We start from the raw sequence: 19,502 nt of genomic DNA, 5'->3' as shown, positions 1-19,502 counted from the left end.
CTAGCGCAAATGTTCTCTAATTTTCCTTAGATTAAAGTTAAGCACTGAATTTTGAGTAAGTTGGCCCGTTAGTCGTAACAATTATGTGTAAAACTCCTCCAGGAATGGTTGCAATTAAAGGATGTACTTACCCGAAACTCAGTGCTTAACATTACCCCATGAACTAGGCATCGATGGTACACTCCCTTTCTTCGATGTCTAAGTGAGAACCAAAGTCAACACTTTCACCACAGAAGTTTATACTAAACCCACCAACAATGGAATGTATAACAATGGTTACAGTGCATGCCCAGACAGATATAAGATACCTCTACCAAGTTCTCCCTGCCCACTGTCTTACCCAGTGTTTGATGAGCACCATTTCCCCTTATTACCCCGCTTTTCCCCAATTTCTTACCATATGTTTGATTGTTCCTATATTATTTTGACCCATCACCTCACCCTACACTACCAGACTAGCTGGCAGCCAGGTTGGTTGGCTAGCAAGCTGGCTGACAGGTTGCTGGCAGGCAAGCTGGCAGGCTAGCTGGCAGACAGGCTGGCAGGTAGGCTGGAAGGCTATCTGGCAGGCAAGAGGTGAATTACAAATTAAGTCATGTTACAGACGTGAGGCTGCAGTAAATCGGTGCAAGGATGTTGGGGGAATTCTCTTGATGTATCATTTCTGTGCATTTCTTTGTTTTATTAAATGTGTGTTTATAGATTTTTCCTCACACCTCTGTGTGATGTGTAAAAGAGATGACGAGATTATCCTTCGTACTGACAAAGATCAATCCCAATAAAATAATTTTGGAACTAATAATGGAGTAAGGTCTGAGAGAAGGACACCCGAGTACATTGGGAAAGAGAGAGTGACCAATATGCTGAGCCGTTATGATGGCAGGTATAGTTCCCGTGTGTGTGTCGTCTCTACTGTTCCCTAGAACTACCAAAGTGGAAATGCACTGGTGTTAGTTTCTCCATTATGTCCAATATTCCGATTTTTCTTGTACTATCGGATTTCATAATTATATCTTATCTCTCGAGGATACCTAGCTACGAACCTGGAGGTAAAACAAACAATTAGGAGTGACAAGTTCAAGGTGAACATGCTTCATTTCTGCCAGAAGGTGTATATCAGTCAGGGAAATCGTAATCTGCATAAATAAAAGACTTCAGCTGCCCAGTTCCCATGTGGATGACGCAAGGTCACGCCAGTAAAAAAGGTGGACGCTTCCTGGTTCCGATATAAAGCGACCAGGTACTTGGAATGACGGTGAGACGACGGCAGATTTCACAAGCAAACCTGGTTAAGAGACTCGTAGCATCACTATTTCACCACTGTCACCACCACCTGAGACCTGCACCACCCTAGGTTACCATTACCTGAGATCACCACCAGCTGAGGTCACCACCAGCTGAGGTTACCACCACTTGAGGTCACCACTACCCGAGGTCACCACCATCCGAGATCACCACCAGCTGAGGTCACCATGTTCGTGCCAGTTCTGCTGGTCATCAACCTCTTGACGCAGGTGGAGGCCGGTGAGTGGTATTAGATATATTATGTAGTAGTCAGCATAACTATAATCATATTTTGACTCGGCATGAGAATAGAACCGCAAATTTTATAGTAAAATAGTGTAACGTTAGGTATTGGAGTAGTGTTCCCGTTCGCCTGAACGGTGTTCCAGACGCCTGGACGGTGTTACAGACGCCTGGACGGTGTTCCAGACGCCTGGACGGTGTTCCAGACGCCTGGACGGTGTTCCAGACGCCTGGACGGTGTTCCAGACGCCTGGACGGTGTTCCAGACGCCTGGACGGTGTTCCAGACGCCTGGATGGTGTTCCAGACGCCTGGACGGTGTTCCAGAAGCCTGGACGGTGTTCCGGACACCTGGACGGTGTTCCGGACACCTGGATGGTGTTCCAGACGCCTGGACGGTGTTCCAGACGCCTGGACGGTGTTGCAGACGCCTGGACGGTGTTCCAGACGCCTGGACGGTGTTCCGGACGCTTGGACGGTGTTCCGGACACCTGGACGGTGTTCCGGACACCTGGACGGTGTTCCGGACACCTGAACAGTCTTACTACAGGATAAAAAACCAGGGCAGGCTTCATCCGGCTCCATATAAAGCAAGGACAATCTCAAAGTATGTTAAGCAACTAAAAAGTATATATGGCAGATAATAAAATATTTAAATAAAACAATGATAGTTTGCCAGTGTATAACAAAGAATACCTTAATTTTTTTTAGCTAATAAAATATAGGGATAGCGAGAACAGAACTTGGGTGATAGAACTAAATATTGAAAAGTTTTACTGCTGAAGTAAAGTAGGATTGCTTTATTGACTGAGCTGCTGAAAACAGCTTGGGTGACCTAACTGGATGATTCATGATTGCCTTAACTGGAGGATTCATGGGTGACGTGACTGGTTGACTCATGGGAGACGTGACTGGTTGACTCATGACTGACGTGACTGGTTGACTCATGACTGACGTGACTGGTTGACTCATGACTAACGTGACTGGTTGACTCATGACTGACGTGACTGGTTAACTCATGACTGACGTGACTGGTTGACTCATGACTGACGTGACTGGTTAACTCATGACTGACGTGAGGGGTCACCTTCACACTCATCACTAACTATGCTCATCTCCTGGTGCGGGCCGTGACGCAGGTAAGTCCTCGTGCCCTGAGCCCTTCGTCAGGATCGGGGAGGGCTGCTACTACTTGTCTCAGACGGCGATGACGTGGAGCGAGGCGCGGGGGTACTGCCAGGACCTCCTGCCGGGGGAGGACGCCGACCTGGCCGTCTTCGAGACCTACTGCAACGACTACTCCCACATAGCTTCCTACGCCCTTAATGCCGGTAGTGACTCCTTACTGTTTTTTCTTTAGTGTAGTTGTGTACACTTGCCTAGTTCTCTGTGTTACACCAAGCTGTGACAGCTGGCGTCAAGCTGTGAGAGCTGGCGTCAAGCTGTGTGAACTGGCGTCAAGCTGTGCAGCTGGCGTCAAGCTGTGTGAGCTGGCGTCAAGCTGTGTGAACTGGCGTCAAGCTGTGCAGCTGGCGTCAAGCTGTGTGAGCTGGCGTCAAGCTGTGTGAACTGTCGTCAAGCTGTGTGAACTGAGGTCAAGCTGTGTGAGCTGGCGTCAAGCTGTGTGAACTGGCGTCAAGCTGTGCAGCTGGCGTCAAGCTGTGTGAACTGGCGTCAAGCTGTGTGAGCTGGCGTCAAGCTGTGTGAACTGGCGTCAAACTGTGTGAACTGGCGTCAAGCTGTGTGAACTGGCGTCAAGCTGTGCAGCTGGCGTCAAGCTGTGTGAACTGGCGTCAAGCTGTGTGAACTGAGGTCAAGCTGTGTGAACTGAGGTCAAGCTGTGTGAACTGAGGTCAAGCTGTGTGAACTGAGGTCAAGCTGTGTGAACTGAGGTCAAGCTGTGCAGCTGGCGTCAAGCTGTGTGAACTGTCGTCAAGCTGTGTGAACTGTCGTCAAGCTGTGTGAACTGAGGTCAAGCTGTGTGAACTGAGGTCAAGCTGTGTGAACTGAGGTCAAGCTGTGTGAACTGAGGTCAAGCTGTGTGAACTGGCGTCAAGCTGTGCAGCTGGCGTCAAGCTGTGTGAGCTGGCGTCAAGCTGTGTGAACTGAGGTCAAGCTGTGTGAACTGAGGTCAAGCTGTGTGAACTGAGGTCAAGCTGTGTGAACTGGCGTCAAGCTGTGTGAACTGAGGTCAAGCTGTGTGAACTGGCGTCAAGCTGTGTGAACTGAGGTCAAGCTGTGTGAACTGGCGTCAAGCTGTGCAGCTGGCGTCAAGCTGTGTGAACTGGCGTCAAGCTGTGTGAACTGAGGTCAAGCTGTGTGAACTGGCGTCAAGCTGTGCAGCTGGCGTCAAGCTGTGCGAGCTGTCGATAAGCTGCTAGCTCTTATATCTCAAGAGCATAATAATAAGAGAGACTGCAGATCCTCTATTAACCCATTCGAGGCAGTTTATATTTATATATATATCCACGTAGACTCTTTCCTATTTGTGTCTAACCTACTCTTCAAACAATTAAAGGATCTCACTTCTATTATGATGTTCGGTAACTTGAACCTAAATCTACACGTCAGATAATAAACCAGTATTTACCCAGGTCTTACCTGTACCTAAACTTGCCCAATATATATCCATTGTTTTCCAGCAATATTTTGCGACATTATTTTATAAAGTGGTTCTTCTTGAAACCACTATATTTAAAACTTTATTTGCATCACTTTTGTTATGTCCATTCAGTCGTAATAGTCCTCAATCGTTTCATCTCTCAGTCTTCGTCTGACTTGAGAATGTAAATTTTGCATTTTTAAATCTCTCTTCATAAGGAAGGTTTCAAATTTATGAGATAAACTTTGTCATTCTTCTCTCTATGCATCCATTTGAATATATGTTAATTCCACACGTGAACGTGTGGAGACCAAAACCGAACTGCATAATATATAAATGGTGCCTAACATGTGCAAGATTAAGTTTGCTTAAGTTGGTAACATCTTCGTTTTAGTCAATCTTCGGAATTGCCTCAACCTGTTCGTTCCCATCCGTAATTATCCCAACATCGACGTTTTTTCTAATCACTCATTTATGCGATTACAAAAAACATCAATTTCTTTACATAACAGAAGGTCTTTGTTTGTTTTGTTAATGCCCCTGAGGACCTTGGACATCGTGGTCATATCTCCTCTGCTTCGTCTCTCATCCACTAATGTGAGGTTCATTGCCCTTAATTCTTCTTCAACGTTCATTTCAGTTATGTGATCACTTCCAAATTGGCCCCATAACTGTGGAATATTTAATTATTCATTTACGTTAAGCTATTCTCTACAACTGCTATAGCATCATCGTCTGTGTATCCTTCTCTCTCTCAGAGTTCCTCTGCTATTATTTGTCATGCTATCAGCGTTGGTGTACCAGAGTTTTTGGCAATACATTGTTTATACAAGTCTTTGACCAGGTCAGTCCAACCTTATGGGTAGGGTCTTAGTTACCTTATGGGTAGGTACTACCCATAAGGGTAGGTACCTATGGGTAGGTACCTACCATAAGGTACCTTATGGGTGAAGCACGGGTCATACCCTATGGGTGGAGCACGGGTCCTACCCTATGGGTGGAGCACGGGTCCTACCCTATGGGTGGAGCTCGGGTCCTACCCTATGGGTAGGGCACGGGTCCTACCCTATGGGTGGAGCACGGGTCCTACCCTATGGGTGGAGCACGGGTCCTACCCTATGGGTGGAGCACGGGTCCTACCCTATGGGTGGAGCACGGGTCCTACCCTATGGGTGGAGCACGGGTCCTACCCTATGGGTGGGGTAAGGGTCCTACCCTATGGGTGGGGTACATGTAAGATCAAGTTAATAACCAGAGTGGGGAGGGCAGTAGTGGAAGGGGAAGAAGGTATAGGGGAGTGGAGGAGAATTGGCCATTCAGAAGATGCGGGTAGATTGATGAAGTGATATAGTGGGAGGGAGGAATTTGTAGATATTTTGGAGGAAGCGAAATGATAGAATTATAGATAGTTAGTGGATGGGGGGTAAGGGAACTGGTGAGGCTAAGGTGAGTGGATTTTTGGTACTTGGTCTATTTGGTCTGAGAGAGAATGTGCAGGTGGAGAGTTAGAGTGTTGTTCCTGCCCAACATGAATACTGAAGACGCCTCCCTGATTGTTCCCATGTGCTGGCACTCGCTTAACCTCGTAGTGTGTCACTTGCGTGTGTCTGGTAGGCTGGTGTCTCCTTCTCTACTCTCCCTCCAGGAAGCTCATTCCCGTCCCTCCAACACTTCCCCTGCCCTTCCCTTCCTTGTTCTCCCATTATTCATATTTTCTCCTTATTCATTTAGTGGGACTGGAGGTCACTTCTTGGAACCACTTTAACTTGACTACCACTTGACAACACTTATCACTCCAGATTCACTGTGGCCCCTATTCCAGTAGGCTTTCCCCTTAATTGTCGCTGCAGGATATTGTTTGACCGTACCTTACTTCTCTTAAGCTACTGCTTTAATAATACTCGCCCCTGGAGCCTCCCCTGTGGTCTCTTCCCACGTCAGGTATTATGATGAGCTGGTTGGAGATTTAAACCCAAAAGGGAGCTCTGGTTGTTTCACTAGACTGTTACTTGCATGCAGGCGGACAGTGTCTCCAACCACTCCCTGACAGAACAACAGTCGACCTCAGCAGCCACACTCCCAGTACCGTCAGCTGACCAACAATGGACACTAGAGTGCTTGCAATATATCTAGGAGATCACCCTGTACGCATCTACATCTTGGAGATGGGTTCAGCATCACCAACTATACATATCAAGCGGCTGCACAACTCTTGGCTCAAAACCTACTATCCCCCTCACTGTTTGGGGCTGAAATACCTGACACGACAAAAATGTATCTTCAACCATACAAGTATATGAAACTCTGCTCGGGGCTGAAATACCTGGAACATATACATAAGTATCCCTCAACAAAAGAAGAAATCAATCTCTCACCTTACACTGCGTCTTATATGCCAATAAGCATTCAAACAATAATGTGTCTTATACAATAATGTGTCCAAAACGATCCTCTATTCTGATCCTAGAGGCTCACTATCAATGCATATCTTTAGTTCTTTCAAAAATCAGGAAAGGCACTTCTTCAGTTCTCCCAATCTGCTGCCCAACGAAGTCCTACTCCAACATCAGTGACGCTCCTTCACTGGTTCCACAATAAAACGTGTAGCTTCCCTACACTGCTTGAAGTTCAACTCCTCACTATGGAGTTCTGCTGTACCTCAGAGTTCAGCATACACTTCTTTCTCTCTAGCCTCTAGCCTCGGATCTTGAAAAAAGTAGTTAGATATTCCTCTTGAAGACGTCTCGCCGGATGTCCATAATGCGGTAACCCCCAGACTTTCCCTTTGAGATCCGCCTTCCGTAAATCACAGATTTTTTCCGTCATATAAGAGACGCCTCGCGACCAACACCTGTGTTTGATGAGCTCAGGTGTTGTCTCTTGACTCCAGCTCCACCTCCTTGGAGTCACGTGACCTCGTGTCATGCCCTGGTTGGATGACCGATATATACATTGACCAATAAGGTCGCATGCCAATATTCAGGATTGTTGTTCTTTTAGATTCAGCTACTTGGAACAAAGAGTTGCAAGTAGCATGGGTTATGGTGTGCCCGTAGTGGACTTAATAATCTTCAGGAATCCAGTGTTGGAAAGTTTCCAACACTAATACATCATTATTGTATAACAATACATCATTATTGTATTAACCCATAGTAATTACTAACACTACTAATATGTAGAATTAATAGCATTAGCGTTTCAATAGTAAGGCATAATTTAGCCAGAAAATTCCCAGCCATCATGACGCAAAGCGTCGATTGCAAGCTTAAACATGAAGTCTCCCACACATGTTGGAGAAATATAGAGTGCAGTTAATTACTCTTTGAACAAATCCACAAGGGCCGTGACGAGGATTCGAACCTGCGTCCGAGAGCATCCCAGACGATGCCTTAATCGACTGAGCTACGACATGGCAAAAAGGAGTTGAAACCGAAGTTCTATTGAACTTACTGGATCCTGCAGCTTCTCCGAGGCACAAACCAGGGTTTTACACAACTTTCCCCCCTTCATTTGTTCATTTGATACATCACGCAATTGTGATTTCTGTGTAATAATTACGTTCTTTCTAGAATTATTGTTCTTTATGAAAGAGATAACCGTTTCGCATACTTATGCGTACTGAGCTTGGGTATTTACCCAAATTAATTATTCCAGTAAAATATTACTGTGGCGTAAAATAAAAACACGTCAACCCTTCTCGTTCAATTTGTGCAATGTTAATTAGATCAGTTGCCTTACGAGAAAAGATATTATTATCCAATATATTTATTGGTGATGATAGTTGAAATTGTACTTCTTCCTTTTCCCAAATAATTAATAATAAACCGAAATGGTTTAAGTCCGGGATCGCTTTGAGCGTCTCTGCGCATGCGTGACCGAGCGTGGTGGGAGGAAGGAGGAAGGACTCAAGCACAAGGTGTCGCGTGGTGCACACGTGCCTCCACAGACGGCAGCCATTTAACAACATCACGTGGTCTACAGTACTCCAACTGTTTAATTGCGCGTCTAGAAATATAGTCACGGCTCGTAATCACACGTCCACAGCAGTGAACATCAGGGACTGGCAGACACAATATCAGCAGGCTTTAGTGTTCCAACACGCTCAAGTTAAGTATACATTTTGGTTTGATGCATCATTCTAGATTGTGTATTTGTGGGTAGCCTGTCGTTAAGTTGTGAGGAGACCACCAGTACAATGTTAGTTTCTTACAATTTTTAATTCCAATTTCAGTGAGTATTGGAATAAATTATAGCCTAGTCAATTGCTACTTAAATTTCCTCTATTACAGCGCGTAGACGAGGATGAACCAAGTTTTTCTTCCTTCACCTACGATGTTCACCACTGGTGTTTCTTCCTTATTGGGACCTTGTGATCACGACGACCAGTAGCGAAACGGACATAGTGAATTCGTCTTACAAATAAGACAAAATCTTGTTGTATAGAAAATTTGGCTAATGTCATTATTAATTTCTATATAAATATTTCTATATATGATGACCATGAGGAATAATATAACGCAATAATTTACTGCTCAGTACTCAGAAAGTTTGCATATATTATTTCTTAGGATTTAATAATCTTTCAATATATTGATTATTTAATACTTCATGATTCTTTAGAATCTACATTCTAGTTCAGATTCTACTATTTTACTAACCCCATTAATGAACTGGTGACGAACCACACTGGTTCCTAGATATATATGAACTTCTAGAAATACTCCCCCAGTGTTGTTATTTGAGGCTTTTAACTTTAATCAATTAATAATACAGTCCATTCATTCTCTTTAAGTGATTGTTAAATAATCTAACATACATAGGCACTGGTTCTATAGTGTCAATAGTGTACCTGCCTAGTCTATACTCAGATTATATATAATCACTTTTAATTGTTTTCCCTCTTTTCCCAAAAGTGGGTGGTCCCTGAATTATATTAATTCTCATAATTAATTCCATATTTGAGTCATAGCCCTATATACCCAACATCTAGAACCTAACATGTCTCGCGGCAGATGATGTGAAGATACGAACTGATGCCACATATGGAAATTATCTTCTACAGGCTGGTCTTGATAATTCAACAAAATAAATATTATACAATAAATATATAACCTATATACTGCTAATTCTAACTAAAGTTACTCTGGGCTGTCTGATATTAGGTGTCAGTATAACTTAAAGCAAGAAGAGTTAATGGAGATGATGGATCTACAACATGTGTTAAAAGTTACTTTCTGTATATAGTTTCATTATTATCCACTTGCTCGATTTAAACTCTAGTATCTTTTTATTGGATTATTATTTCCTGTGTCTACGTCATCTTGTAGTTTCTTTAGTTCTTTAAATGAACCCCCCTCGTTATTTTATCGTCTTCAGCATACACTGAGATAAATGTGTCTATCCTGCCTTGATAGATGTTAGTCCTACAGAGTCCCACAGGCTCAGTGGGACCCCTCTGGTGACATTTCGCTATTCTGAGAACACTCCTCTGATAACTCCTCAGTTACTTCCTTATCTACTGTCATCTTACCTGTCACTCCTGGCTGCTTCTCCAGCTTGAGCACTTTTCTCTTGCTGGACATCGTGTCGAAAACTTGCTGACAATCCACACATTTGCGAGCTGGTCACTCTTCTCTGTCTTGTCTAATATTGTTCGCCCGATCATTGAATTCTGTCAGGCTAGTTAAGCAAGGTTTTCCATCCCTGAACACGTGTTGGTGGTGAAACATAAGGTCTCTTATCTCTATATGTGCTACTAGGCTCTTCTTAAAAAACTTCATCTGCCTTACATTGCATGCAAGTTATGAGCACACGCCCAAGATGCCTCTATTTTAGTGCCTCCTGTCTGTCCACAGAGAAAATTAACATTTACTCTGGATCCTTTTTAACATTTCTGTGAATAACGTTTGTACAGTACAACTCATCCACTATTTGCGTTGTAGCTTCTGGAGGCTTAGTTGTCTCATGTTGGCTCTATGATGGACTCTCCTTGAGGCTCTGTGTCTCGTCACTGATGACTTCAACACACTCTGGACGCTGTTCTGTCCCTCCCTCATCTCAAACCATATCATAATGACCTAACCCCCCCCCCCCATGTTTTGTGTGTGTGTGTGTGTGTACTCGCACGTGTGAAAGTGTCTATTTGTGTATGTACTCACATATTTGTACTCACCAGCTTATTCCCGCTAGATCAAGCTCCAGCTTTGGTGCCCGTCTTTTCTGCCACAAGGTGTATGATTCAGCAATTACACGCCTAAATTTTTCCTACCTTTTGTCTTTTATCTGTCTGCTTGTGTTATATATTTCATTTACTATTATGCTTTACAAAATACACACTTCTATATGTGTGTATTTTTTAAAGTATTCAATTTATATGTATACAATTTTAAATGTATAGCCACTCCATGGAGTGGTTGTTGACATTCTTCACGATACAGCCGCCTCCTTCATGAAGTGAGAGAGGCGCCTACAGTCATCATGTAAAGTGTGTCCTCACTTATGACAGAACTGTCCCCTTAATCAACACTTTCTCTTCACCAGAGACGTACTTCTTTTGGGTGGGTGGCACGGACGAGGGCCACGAAGGATACTGGAACTGGGTGGATGGACGCCCTATTAACCTGGAGGCCACTTACTGGAGAGAACAAGAGCCAAAATCCAGTACATCATATAACTGCATTATGTTTGTTGATTTTTATGAATCCAACCATAGGATGCGCCTCGAAGATTACACCTGTTCTGCCTCAGAACTCTTCCTGTGTCAGCTGGGTGTCCACGCCCTGAAATAGTTCATGAGTTGTTGTTATGTAAATCCAGGCACGTCAACTGAGTGTACACACACACACACACACACACACACACACACACACACACACACACACACACACACACACACACACACACACACACACACACACACACACACACACACACACACACACACACACACACACACACACACACACACACACACACACACACACACACACACACACACACACACACACACACACACACACACACACACACACACACACACTGTGTGTGTGTGCACTGATGTGCACACACATTGCACACTCTCTGTGCAAAATATGCACACACATTTTCTCAGAGAGAGAAAAAGACTTGGGGATTGACATCATGCCAGACCTGTCCCCTGCAGACCATATCAAGAGGATAACATCAGCGGCATATGCCAGGCTGGCCAACATAAGAACGGCATTCAGAAACTTGTGTAAAGAATCATTCAGAACTTTGTATACCACATATGTCAGGTCAATCCTGGAGTATGCAGCCCCAGCATGGAGTCTATATGTAGTCAAGGATAAGGCCAAATTGGAAAAAGTTCAAAGGTTTGCCACCAGACTAGTACCCGAGCTGACAGGTATGAGCTACGAGGAGAGGCTACGGGAATTAAACCTCACTTCGCTGGAAGACAGAAGAGTTAGGGGGGACATGATCACTACATTCAAGATTCTGAAGGGAATTGATAGGGTAAAGACAGGCTATTTTACACAAGGGGCACACGCACTAGGGGACACAGGTGGAAACTGAGTGCCCAAATGAGCCACAGAGATATTAGTAAGAACTTTTTTAGTGTCAGAGTGGTTGACAAATGGAATGCATTAGGAAATGATGTCGTGGAGACTGACTCCATACACAGTCTCAAGTGTAGATATGATAGAGCCCAGTAGGCTCAGGAATCTGTACACCAGTTGATTGACAGTTGAGAGGCGGGACCAAAGAGCCAAAGCTCAACCCCCGTAAGCACAAATAGGTGAGTACACACACACACATCGGTGGGGCGTCGATGGTGGTGTGTATAGCACGCAGGACACGTAATCCTGTGGCCCAGGTTCGATTCCACAGAATCGACAAATTTGTTCCAGAAGTTGTCCCAACTATCTTCCCTTGTACCAGAGAAAGCTGAGAGACTGAGTGATGGTAATTTGACTTCTGGTTGGGTCGGGTTTTGGGAAGCTGTGACTGCAATGTTTGTAGTGGCCTTGTGTATGGTCATTAAATTGTCAGTGTTGTAACTTTGTATGTATTGTATCTTCATAATCTGCGTTTTCTTGTACTACAGCGTCCATTGCCTCTTTATCGATGTTAGTAATAGCAAGTACATCCTGATATTTCAGGATTTGCATTTGTACATGCTGATATTTGGTCTGTGCAACCTTATAATGGCCTTCCAGTTCTACATAATCAACTGGAGTTTGATTACATAAATCTTCACATTTTTTTATCTGTCGATTAAGTGGCCTTTCATTCCAGTGAGGGTCGCTTTTATATTTTTGGCAGTAGACATAATGGCTGTATTTGCTAGCCGTGTTGCAGATGTACTAGTGCTAAGCCTTGTTGGACTTTGATTTGGACTGTTTCTAGCACTTGAGCTAGTAGAGGAACTAATTTCTGAACTATAGCTGTTTATCATTTAAAAAATACACTATATAATCATACACACTATAATTTGAGTGGTAACCTTGTATCAATGCTGGATTTACTTCAAGTTAGCTCCTCAATTATCACTCTTAGTTGGTACAGAGACACAAATAGTACTATATTATTCTAAAATGTTAAATGGGATTCTTATATTGTGATTTCTGTATTTGTACTCACTGAATTTGTGCGCCCCTTGAGAGACTTGAAGTATGGAGAAGGGGGGGGGGGGGTTAGAAATAGCCTAAGCTACTCTTTGAGATATATATATATATTTTACTTGTCTCAATTAACATATTTGAACTTCAGAGAACATTATGTATTAGAATGTCAACTTATTGATAACTGTAGAAATAAGGAAATAAGTAATGTACCACATCAAATTGTTTGGATGTGTAATAATGGTATGATAGACAGAATACTTAGGAGCTACAAGAATTTTGCCTAATGAGTGTAACACTTATATGCTGTGCTTACTATATTAACCTGCAATGTTAAATGGGATTGTTGTATTGTGATTTGGTATCTGTACTCACGGAATTTGTGCGCCCCTTGAGGGACTTAAAATAGATAGGGGTAGAAATAGCCTAAGCTACTCTATCCCTTTGAGATGCATTTTTTCTTGTCTCAATAAACGTACTTGAACTTGATGTACTATCTTTGTGTAATGTAAAGGCTTTGCTATGTACTATCAACAATTCTCGGGGATATATTCAGAATCAGGGGCACAAGTTTACGCTCTAGTACTTAAATGAAACCCTTAGTGCATTCCCCATGGTAAATTAGCTTTCAGTACTCGTTTAGTATAAAATGAGCTTAAGAATGCAATCATCCCACAGAAATCTCGTGTTCTGTAACTATTAAAGATCCCATTTTCGCTGAAATCCCCCTCACTGTCTGGCTCGTTGTCGCCATGAGGGGGCTTGGTGGGCAGCTGCTGGAGTGTGATGCTCCATGGGTCAGTCCTCTGTCCTTTTGCAGCCTTATGCTCCTGCTGCTGCCTTCACCAATTTTGCCAGACCCCTTTTCCTTTTCCTCGTGTTTCATTTTTCTCCCCCCCCCCCCCCACTTCTATCAAATTGTCATTTCCTGCCGACCTTTTGCTTGTTTTGATTATTCTTTCGACCTTCTTTTGTTTTGACACCCGGGTGTGTGAGGAGGCATACCCTTGCACTCGTAGAACTGTAGTACCCAACGTCTCGAGCGAGGGGAGCCTTTTATTGTCAATCCTCCTTTCGTCACTGAACCCGCTCTCGACGGACTCACGGTTCTTAAGGTGGCGTTTGTGGGGCGTATACTCATGATGCACCCCTGGGGGGGCCCCAGCAAGATCGGCGATAACTTCTTGTTGGGTGTCCTGCCTCTAATTGTGGCTCCATGGTGGGTGTGGGGGCACATTCGTGAATGAAAGTTTTCCCTCGTTTTCATGGCTGATAATGTTTCCTTTGTACTTTCTCAGGCTCGTGGGGTGGGCGACCAAGCCCCTGAGTTGGACTGTGTTGGAAGACCAGGCCCTGTAGCCCCTGCTGCATTGGGCCCCAACAACCTGACTACTCCCCTCAGCTCCCCTCCCTCCTCTGCGGTTGGGTCGAGTCCCCAGCCCCCAGTGGTGACCACCTCGTCCCCTGGCACGGCTTCGTCTCTCATTGTGACTACTGCGCCTTTTACCCCTATGAACTCCGGGGATTCTCAACGCCATTCCCGCCACGGCCGCACTCCCACGATCCCTTCCCGTAATAGTACTTACAACGCCTTGTTTGGTCCCGCTACGTGGGCTAAATACTTTGATCTCCACCATCTGGATTCTACTCCTCCTGACGATTTCTCCCTCCATAAACACCTTGTTGATTCAGTAGATGCTTCTGTTAGTTTTAACTCCACCAGTTATGGTACGCGTGTCGTCGCTGCTCCTTCTCAGGATGCAGCTATTCGCTTAACCGCTTTATCCTGCATTGGAGAGACCCCTGTTCGGGTCTCCAAGAACGCTCGGTTAAATGCCAGTGTTGGCACTGTTCTCCTCCCACACCATGTTGCAACTGGTGTTCGGGACCTCAAAGATTGCCATGAGGATATTAAACATATCCTCGAAGTCCAAGGCCATTCTGTCCTCCAGGTGGACACGCTTACTCGACCCCCTCGTGGTCGTCGCCGTCAGCCCCTTCGAGTTGTAAAAACCACCTTTGATAGTAGGGCCCTTCCATCCTCTATTCTTCTTGCTGGTGCCAGATGCTCCGTTCAGGAGTACATTCCCTCTCCTAGACTATGCAATAAGTGTTGGATGTTTGGGCACGGTGTCCTCAAATGCACCGGTACTGTGTATCTGTGCCCCTTGTGTGGGGACGATAGTCATTCTAAGTCCGAGTGCACTTCTCCCCAGGCTCGCTGCCTCAATTGCGGTGAAGCCCACCCTACCTTCTCACGCTCGTGCATGCACTACAAACTGAGGAAGCCGTCCTCAACTTGAAGCACCGTGATCGTCTGTCTTTCCCTGAAGCGAGACGCCAAGTTCGTCGTCTCACCCCTTTCGCGGGCGTCTCCTACGCTCGCGTGTTGCGTTCTACCTCTCCTCGTCCTTCCCGTCTTCCTCAGTCTCACAACCGTTTCCAGGCCTTAAACCCGACCACCCCCACCACCTCCTCCCCCTGTTCCTTTGCCTCCTGTCCCAGATGGTCTCCCTCCAGGTTCTCCATCTGGGATTTCCCCCCTTCCTACCCAGTCCGCCATATCTCCTTTGTCTTCTTCCCCATCTCCCCCCACTCTTTCTTCCCGACCCTCCCCCAGTCTCTTGACCCTCCACGCCACCTGTCTGTCCAGGCTGATATCCATCATCCTCCCAGCAATCTTCGTGTTGTTCGCTCTCGTTCCTCTTCTCCTGCTGAGACCATTGAGTTTTTCGCCCGGTACCTTGTTACTGGAACACCTGTCTCTTCGAGTCAAAAACGTAAGCCTGGCTCCTCTCCTTCTTCCTCTCCGGCGGGTAAGAAGGTTTCGCTTTCTTCCTCACCCCCTCCCTCTGACTCTGTCACTACATCCCCTCCCACTTCAGTAGTCGAACCCCCTGTCTATGATATGGAGGTTTCTTCCGCCCCCGATTCCCTCTCTGTAGCTGCCCTTCCTGAGGTGCACTCCCTGATTTCTGCCCCCCCCCCTCCTCCAACTTTCCTTGCCTGCCCCTCTCTGTTGTCTCCTCCTCCTCCGGACCCCGTCAGTCCGCCTCTGGTCTGTTCTCTCGCTCCCTTCCCTCTCTCCTTACTAAGTTTACCCATGCCCCCTAACCCTGATTTTGCCAACCCTGCTCCTGATCCTGACCCTGACCCTGATCCTGAGTTTCTTTAATAAACTGTGTTCCTCTTTACTTTTATTTCTTTCTTGTTCTCTGTTACTGTCCTTTCTCTTTGGTAATGTCTATTCTTCAGTGGAATATTCGTGGATTTTATGCCAACTTCCATGAACTCCAACTTCTAATTACACAGTTTTCATCACTTTGTGTTTGTCTCCAGGAACCAATGCTTAATGCTCGTCCTGGTCACTTTCGTGGTTATTCCTTTCTTTCTTCTTTCCCCCCAGCTCTTGCTAGGGCCCATAAGTCTACTGCTCTCTTAATTCGTTCTGATATTCCCTTCGTCCCCCTACTTCTTCTGTCCCCTATACATTGTTCTGCTGCCCGTGTTTTTGTGGGTAAATGGTATACAGTCTGTTCCATTTATCTCCCTCCAAATGTCCCTCTTTCCCTTCCTGATCTTAAGCACCTCCTGGACTCCTTGCCAGAGCCAGTGCTCCTTTTGGGTGACTTCCACTGTCGACATTCCCTCTGGGGTGATGTTCTGACAAACACTCGAGGCCGTCTTCTCGAACCGTTTGTCCTCGCTTCTTCTCTATCTCTTCTGAATTCTGGTGAGCCCACTCATGTGGACTCTCGAACTCGCACCCTTTCCTGTCTTGATCTTTCTCTCTGCTCGTCGTCCCTTTACTTAGATTTCACCTGGCAGGTTCTTGATGACCTCCATAACAGTGATCATTTCCCCATCCTCGTTTCCTTTTTCTCTTTCCACCCTCTCCTTTCCTTCCCTAAGTGGCAGCTTGCCAAGGCTGACTGGTGCCTATTCACCCTCCGTGCTACTCTCTCTGACCACTCCTCTCTGCCTCTTCCTCGCGCCCTTCTCCTTTTTTACGACACTGTCTTCAACGCTGCCCTCAGCTCTATCCCTCGCTCTTCCTCCTGGGGCATACGGAAGTGTGTTCCCTGGTGGAATGCGGATTGTGCTCGGGCTGTCCGCTGTAAGCGTGCAGCCTGGAAAAAACACTGCCGCCGGCAGACGGCTGATTCTTTTATTCTGTTTCGGAAGGCAAGTGCGGTGGCCCGTAGAACCATCCGTACAGCTAAACGTGAGAGTTGGAAATCTTATGTTTCCACCATTACGTCCGATACTCCTCTACCGCAGATCTAGAAGATCCGCAAGATTGCGGGCAAGTTCGTTCCAGATGTCTCGCCGGTTCTCCACCTCCGTGGGACTCTTGTGGCGGATCCAGTGAAGGTCGCGGCCGAACTGGGTTCCCACTTTTCTTCTGTTAGCTCTGGTTCTCATCTTCCTCAATCCTTCCTTCTTCATAAGCCTGTTCTTGAATCTTATCCTTTAGATTTCCACACTCATCTCTGCCTTCCCTATTACGATCCTTTCTCTCTTTCTGAACTTCAGTCTGCCCTGGCCCTCTGCGGATCTACGGCAGCGGGCTCGGATGACGTTCATTATGAGATGCTTCGCCATCTCCCTCCGTGCATGTTTCAGTATTTACTGAATCTGTATAACCAGGTCTGGGAGTCGTCGTCCGTTCCTGAGGACTGGCTCGATGCCGTTGTACTCCCTATTCGGAAACCAGGGTCTTTCGGTACGTCTCCTAAGGTCTTCCGCTCTCATGAGTTGTGTTTGCAAGCTGTTTGAGCGTATGGTAAATGTCCGTCTGATGTGGTTTTTGGAACACCATCACCACCTCTCTCCTTCTCAATTTGGTTTTCGCAAGTGCCGCAGCACGACTGATGTCCTGGTGAAATTGGAGGTCTATATTCGTACTGCTTTTGCTGCGAAGACCTCAGCTGTTGCTGTCCTTTTTGACCTGGGAAAGGCTTATGACACGACTTGGAGATACCATATTCTGTCCCAACTTCGTTCTTTTGGCCTTCGTGGTAATCTCCCTCTCTTCCTTCATAGCTTTCTCTCTCGTCGTACCTTTCGAGTCAGGCTTGGTGCCACTCTCTCTGCCTCTTTTCGGCAGTATGAAGGTGTGCCCCAAGGTGGTGTTCTGAGTACTACTCTTTTTCTGGTTGCCCTCAATGGTCTCCTTTCCTCCCTTCCTTCTGGCATCTTCTCCGCTCTTTATGTTGATGATCTTACTCTTTGCTGTCGAGGTGATGATTCGCCTCTCCTTCAACGGCGGTTTCAACTTGCGATTGATGCCGTTTCATCTTGGGCCACCAATCATGGCTTTAAGTTCTCTACTACTAAGACTTGTGCCATGACTTTTACTCGGAAGCGGGTCGTTCTTCGTCCCTTTTTGTCACTTTATGGTCATCCCCTTGAGTACAAAGATTCCACGAAGCTTTTGGGGTTATTCTTTGACACTCGTTTGCCTTGGTCGCCCCATGTCTTTTACCTCCGTGTTGAATGCTCTAAGGTCCTTAACCTACTTAAGGTTTTGTCCCATACTTCTTGGGGAGCGGATAGGCGCACGCTCCTCTATTTGTATTCCTCTCTCGTCCTGTCTAAACTCGATTATGGTTGCCCTGCATACTCTTCTGCTTCTCCTTCTACTCTTCACCGTCTTGATCCTTTGCACCATACTGGGTTGCGCCTCAGCTCTGGTGCTTTTTGTTCAACTCCTACCCTCAGCTTGTACGCTGACACTAGCTTTCTGTCTCTCCAGCATCGCCGTGATCGCTACAGTCTTCGCTGTCTTGCGTGATCCTTACAGCATCCTCACTCTCGCCTCTATCGTGCTTTGACTTTTACCCCTCCTGTAGTTCCTGTTCCTCTTCACCTCCTTCCTCTTTCTGTCCGTTTGTCTCGCTTACAAGATTCTCTTTCGGTTCATCTTACTAATATTTCTCCTCATATTGTTCCCTCCTTGCCCCCGTGGAGGGGGGCAATACCCTCTACACTACACTAGTACCCTTCCCAAATTTTGTACTTCTCTGACCCGCATCACTAAAGCTTTTACCCCTCCTACAGTTCTGAAACGCCTCTTCCTTGAGCACTTTTCTTCTCACTCCCACTCCGTTCCCATCTTCACCAACGGGTCTAAGTCTGCTGACGGTGTGGGCTACTCTGTTGTTTTTCCTGACCACACTTATATATGTTGCCTTCCTCCGGAGGCTAGCATCTTCACAGCGGAACTCTATGCTATTCTCTATGCTCTTCGTCTCCTGCTTTCCCGGGGGCAATCCTCCTTCGTGGTAGTAGTTGACTCTTGTAGTGCCCTCATGGCTTTAGGGTCCTTTAATCAAGTCCGCCCTGTGGTCATCGAGATTCAACATTGGCTGTTTTTTATCTCCAGTAAATTTAAGTCGGTTGCGTTTTGCTGGGTTCCCAGCCATGTTGGTGTCTCTTTAAATGACCGTGCGGATGCTGCCGCTAAGGAAGCTGTCCGCTCTTGTCCCGTCTCTCGTAAAGGTATTCCATATTCCGAATTTTACCCGGTTATCCATTCCTCCGTCCTCACCCGTTGGCAGAGTTGTTGGTCTTCTGTTCTTGGTAACAAACTGCGTACTCTTAAGAGTCGTGTGTCCCAGTGGCCTTCCTCCTGCCACCGTAACCGGCGGTGGGAAACGGCTCTGGCTAGGTTACGTATTGGCCATACCCGTTTAACTCACGGTCACTTAATGGAACGCCGTCCTGCTCCTTATTGTCCCAATTGCATTGTCCCTCTTACGGTCGTAC

General features: G+C 45.9%; 1 protein-coding gene across 1 annotated transcript; it reads left to right on the top strand.

Annotated features, from left to right (window-relative positions):
* Positions 1 to 1,245: 1,245 nt before the first annotated feature.
* LOC123755748 (C-type lectin domain family 17, member A) lies at positions 1,246 to 13,220 on the top strand. Its single transcript, XM_045738500.2, has 3 exons — positions 1,246 to 1,524; positions 2,666 to 2,857; positions 10,669 to 13,220. Exons 1-3 carry the CDS (start codon positions 1,473 to 1,475, stop codon positions 10,914 to 10,916), a joined length of 492 nt encoding a protein of 163 aa, XP_045594456.1. The 5' UTR covers positions 1,246 to 1,472; the 3' UTR covers positions 10,917 to 13,220.
* The last annotated feature ends 6,282 nt before the right edge of the window (positions 13,221 to 19,502 follow it).

This window comes from Procambarus clarkii, chromosome 43, assembly GCF_040958095.1.
Source record: "Procambarus clarkii isolate CNS0578487 chromosome 43, FALCON_Pclarkii_2.0, whole genome shotgun sequence".
In the NCBI taxonomy this organism is placed as follows: Eukaryota; Metazoa; Arthropoda; class Malacostraca; order Decapoda; family Cambaridae; genus Procambarus; species Procambarus clarkii.
Note: the sequence above shows the minus strand (reverse complement) of the source record. Positions and strands in the feature narration are given on the sequence as shown.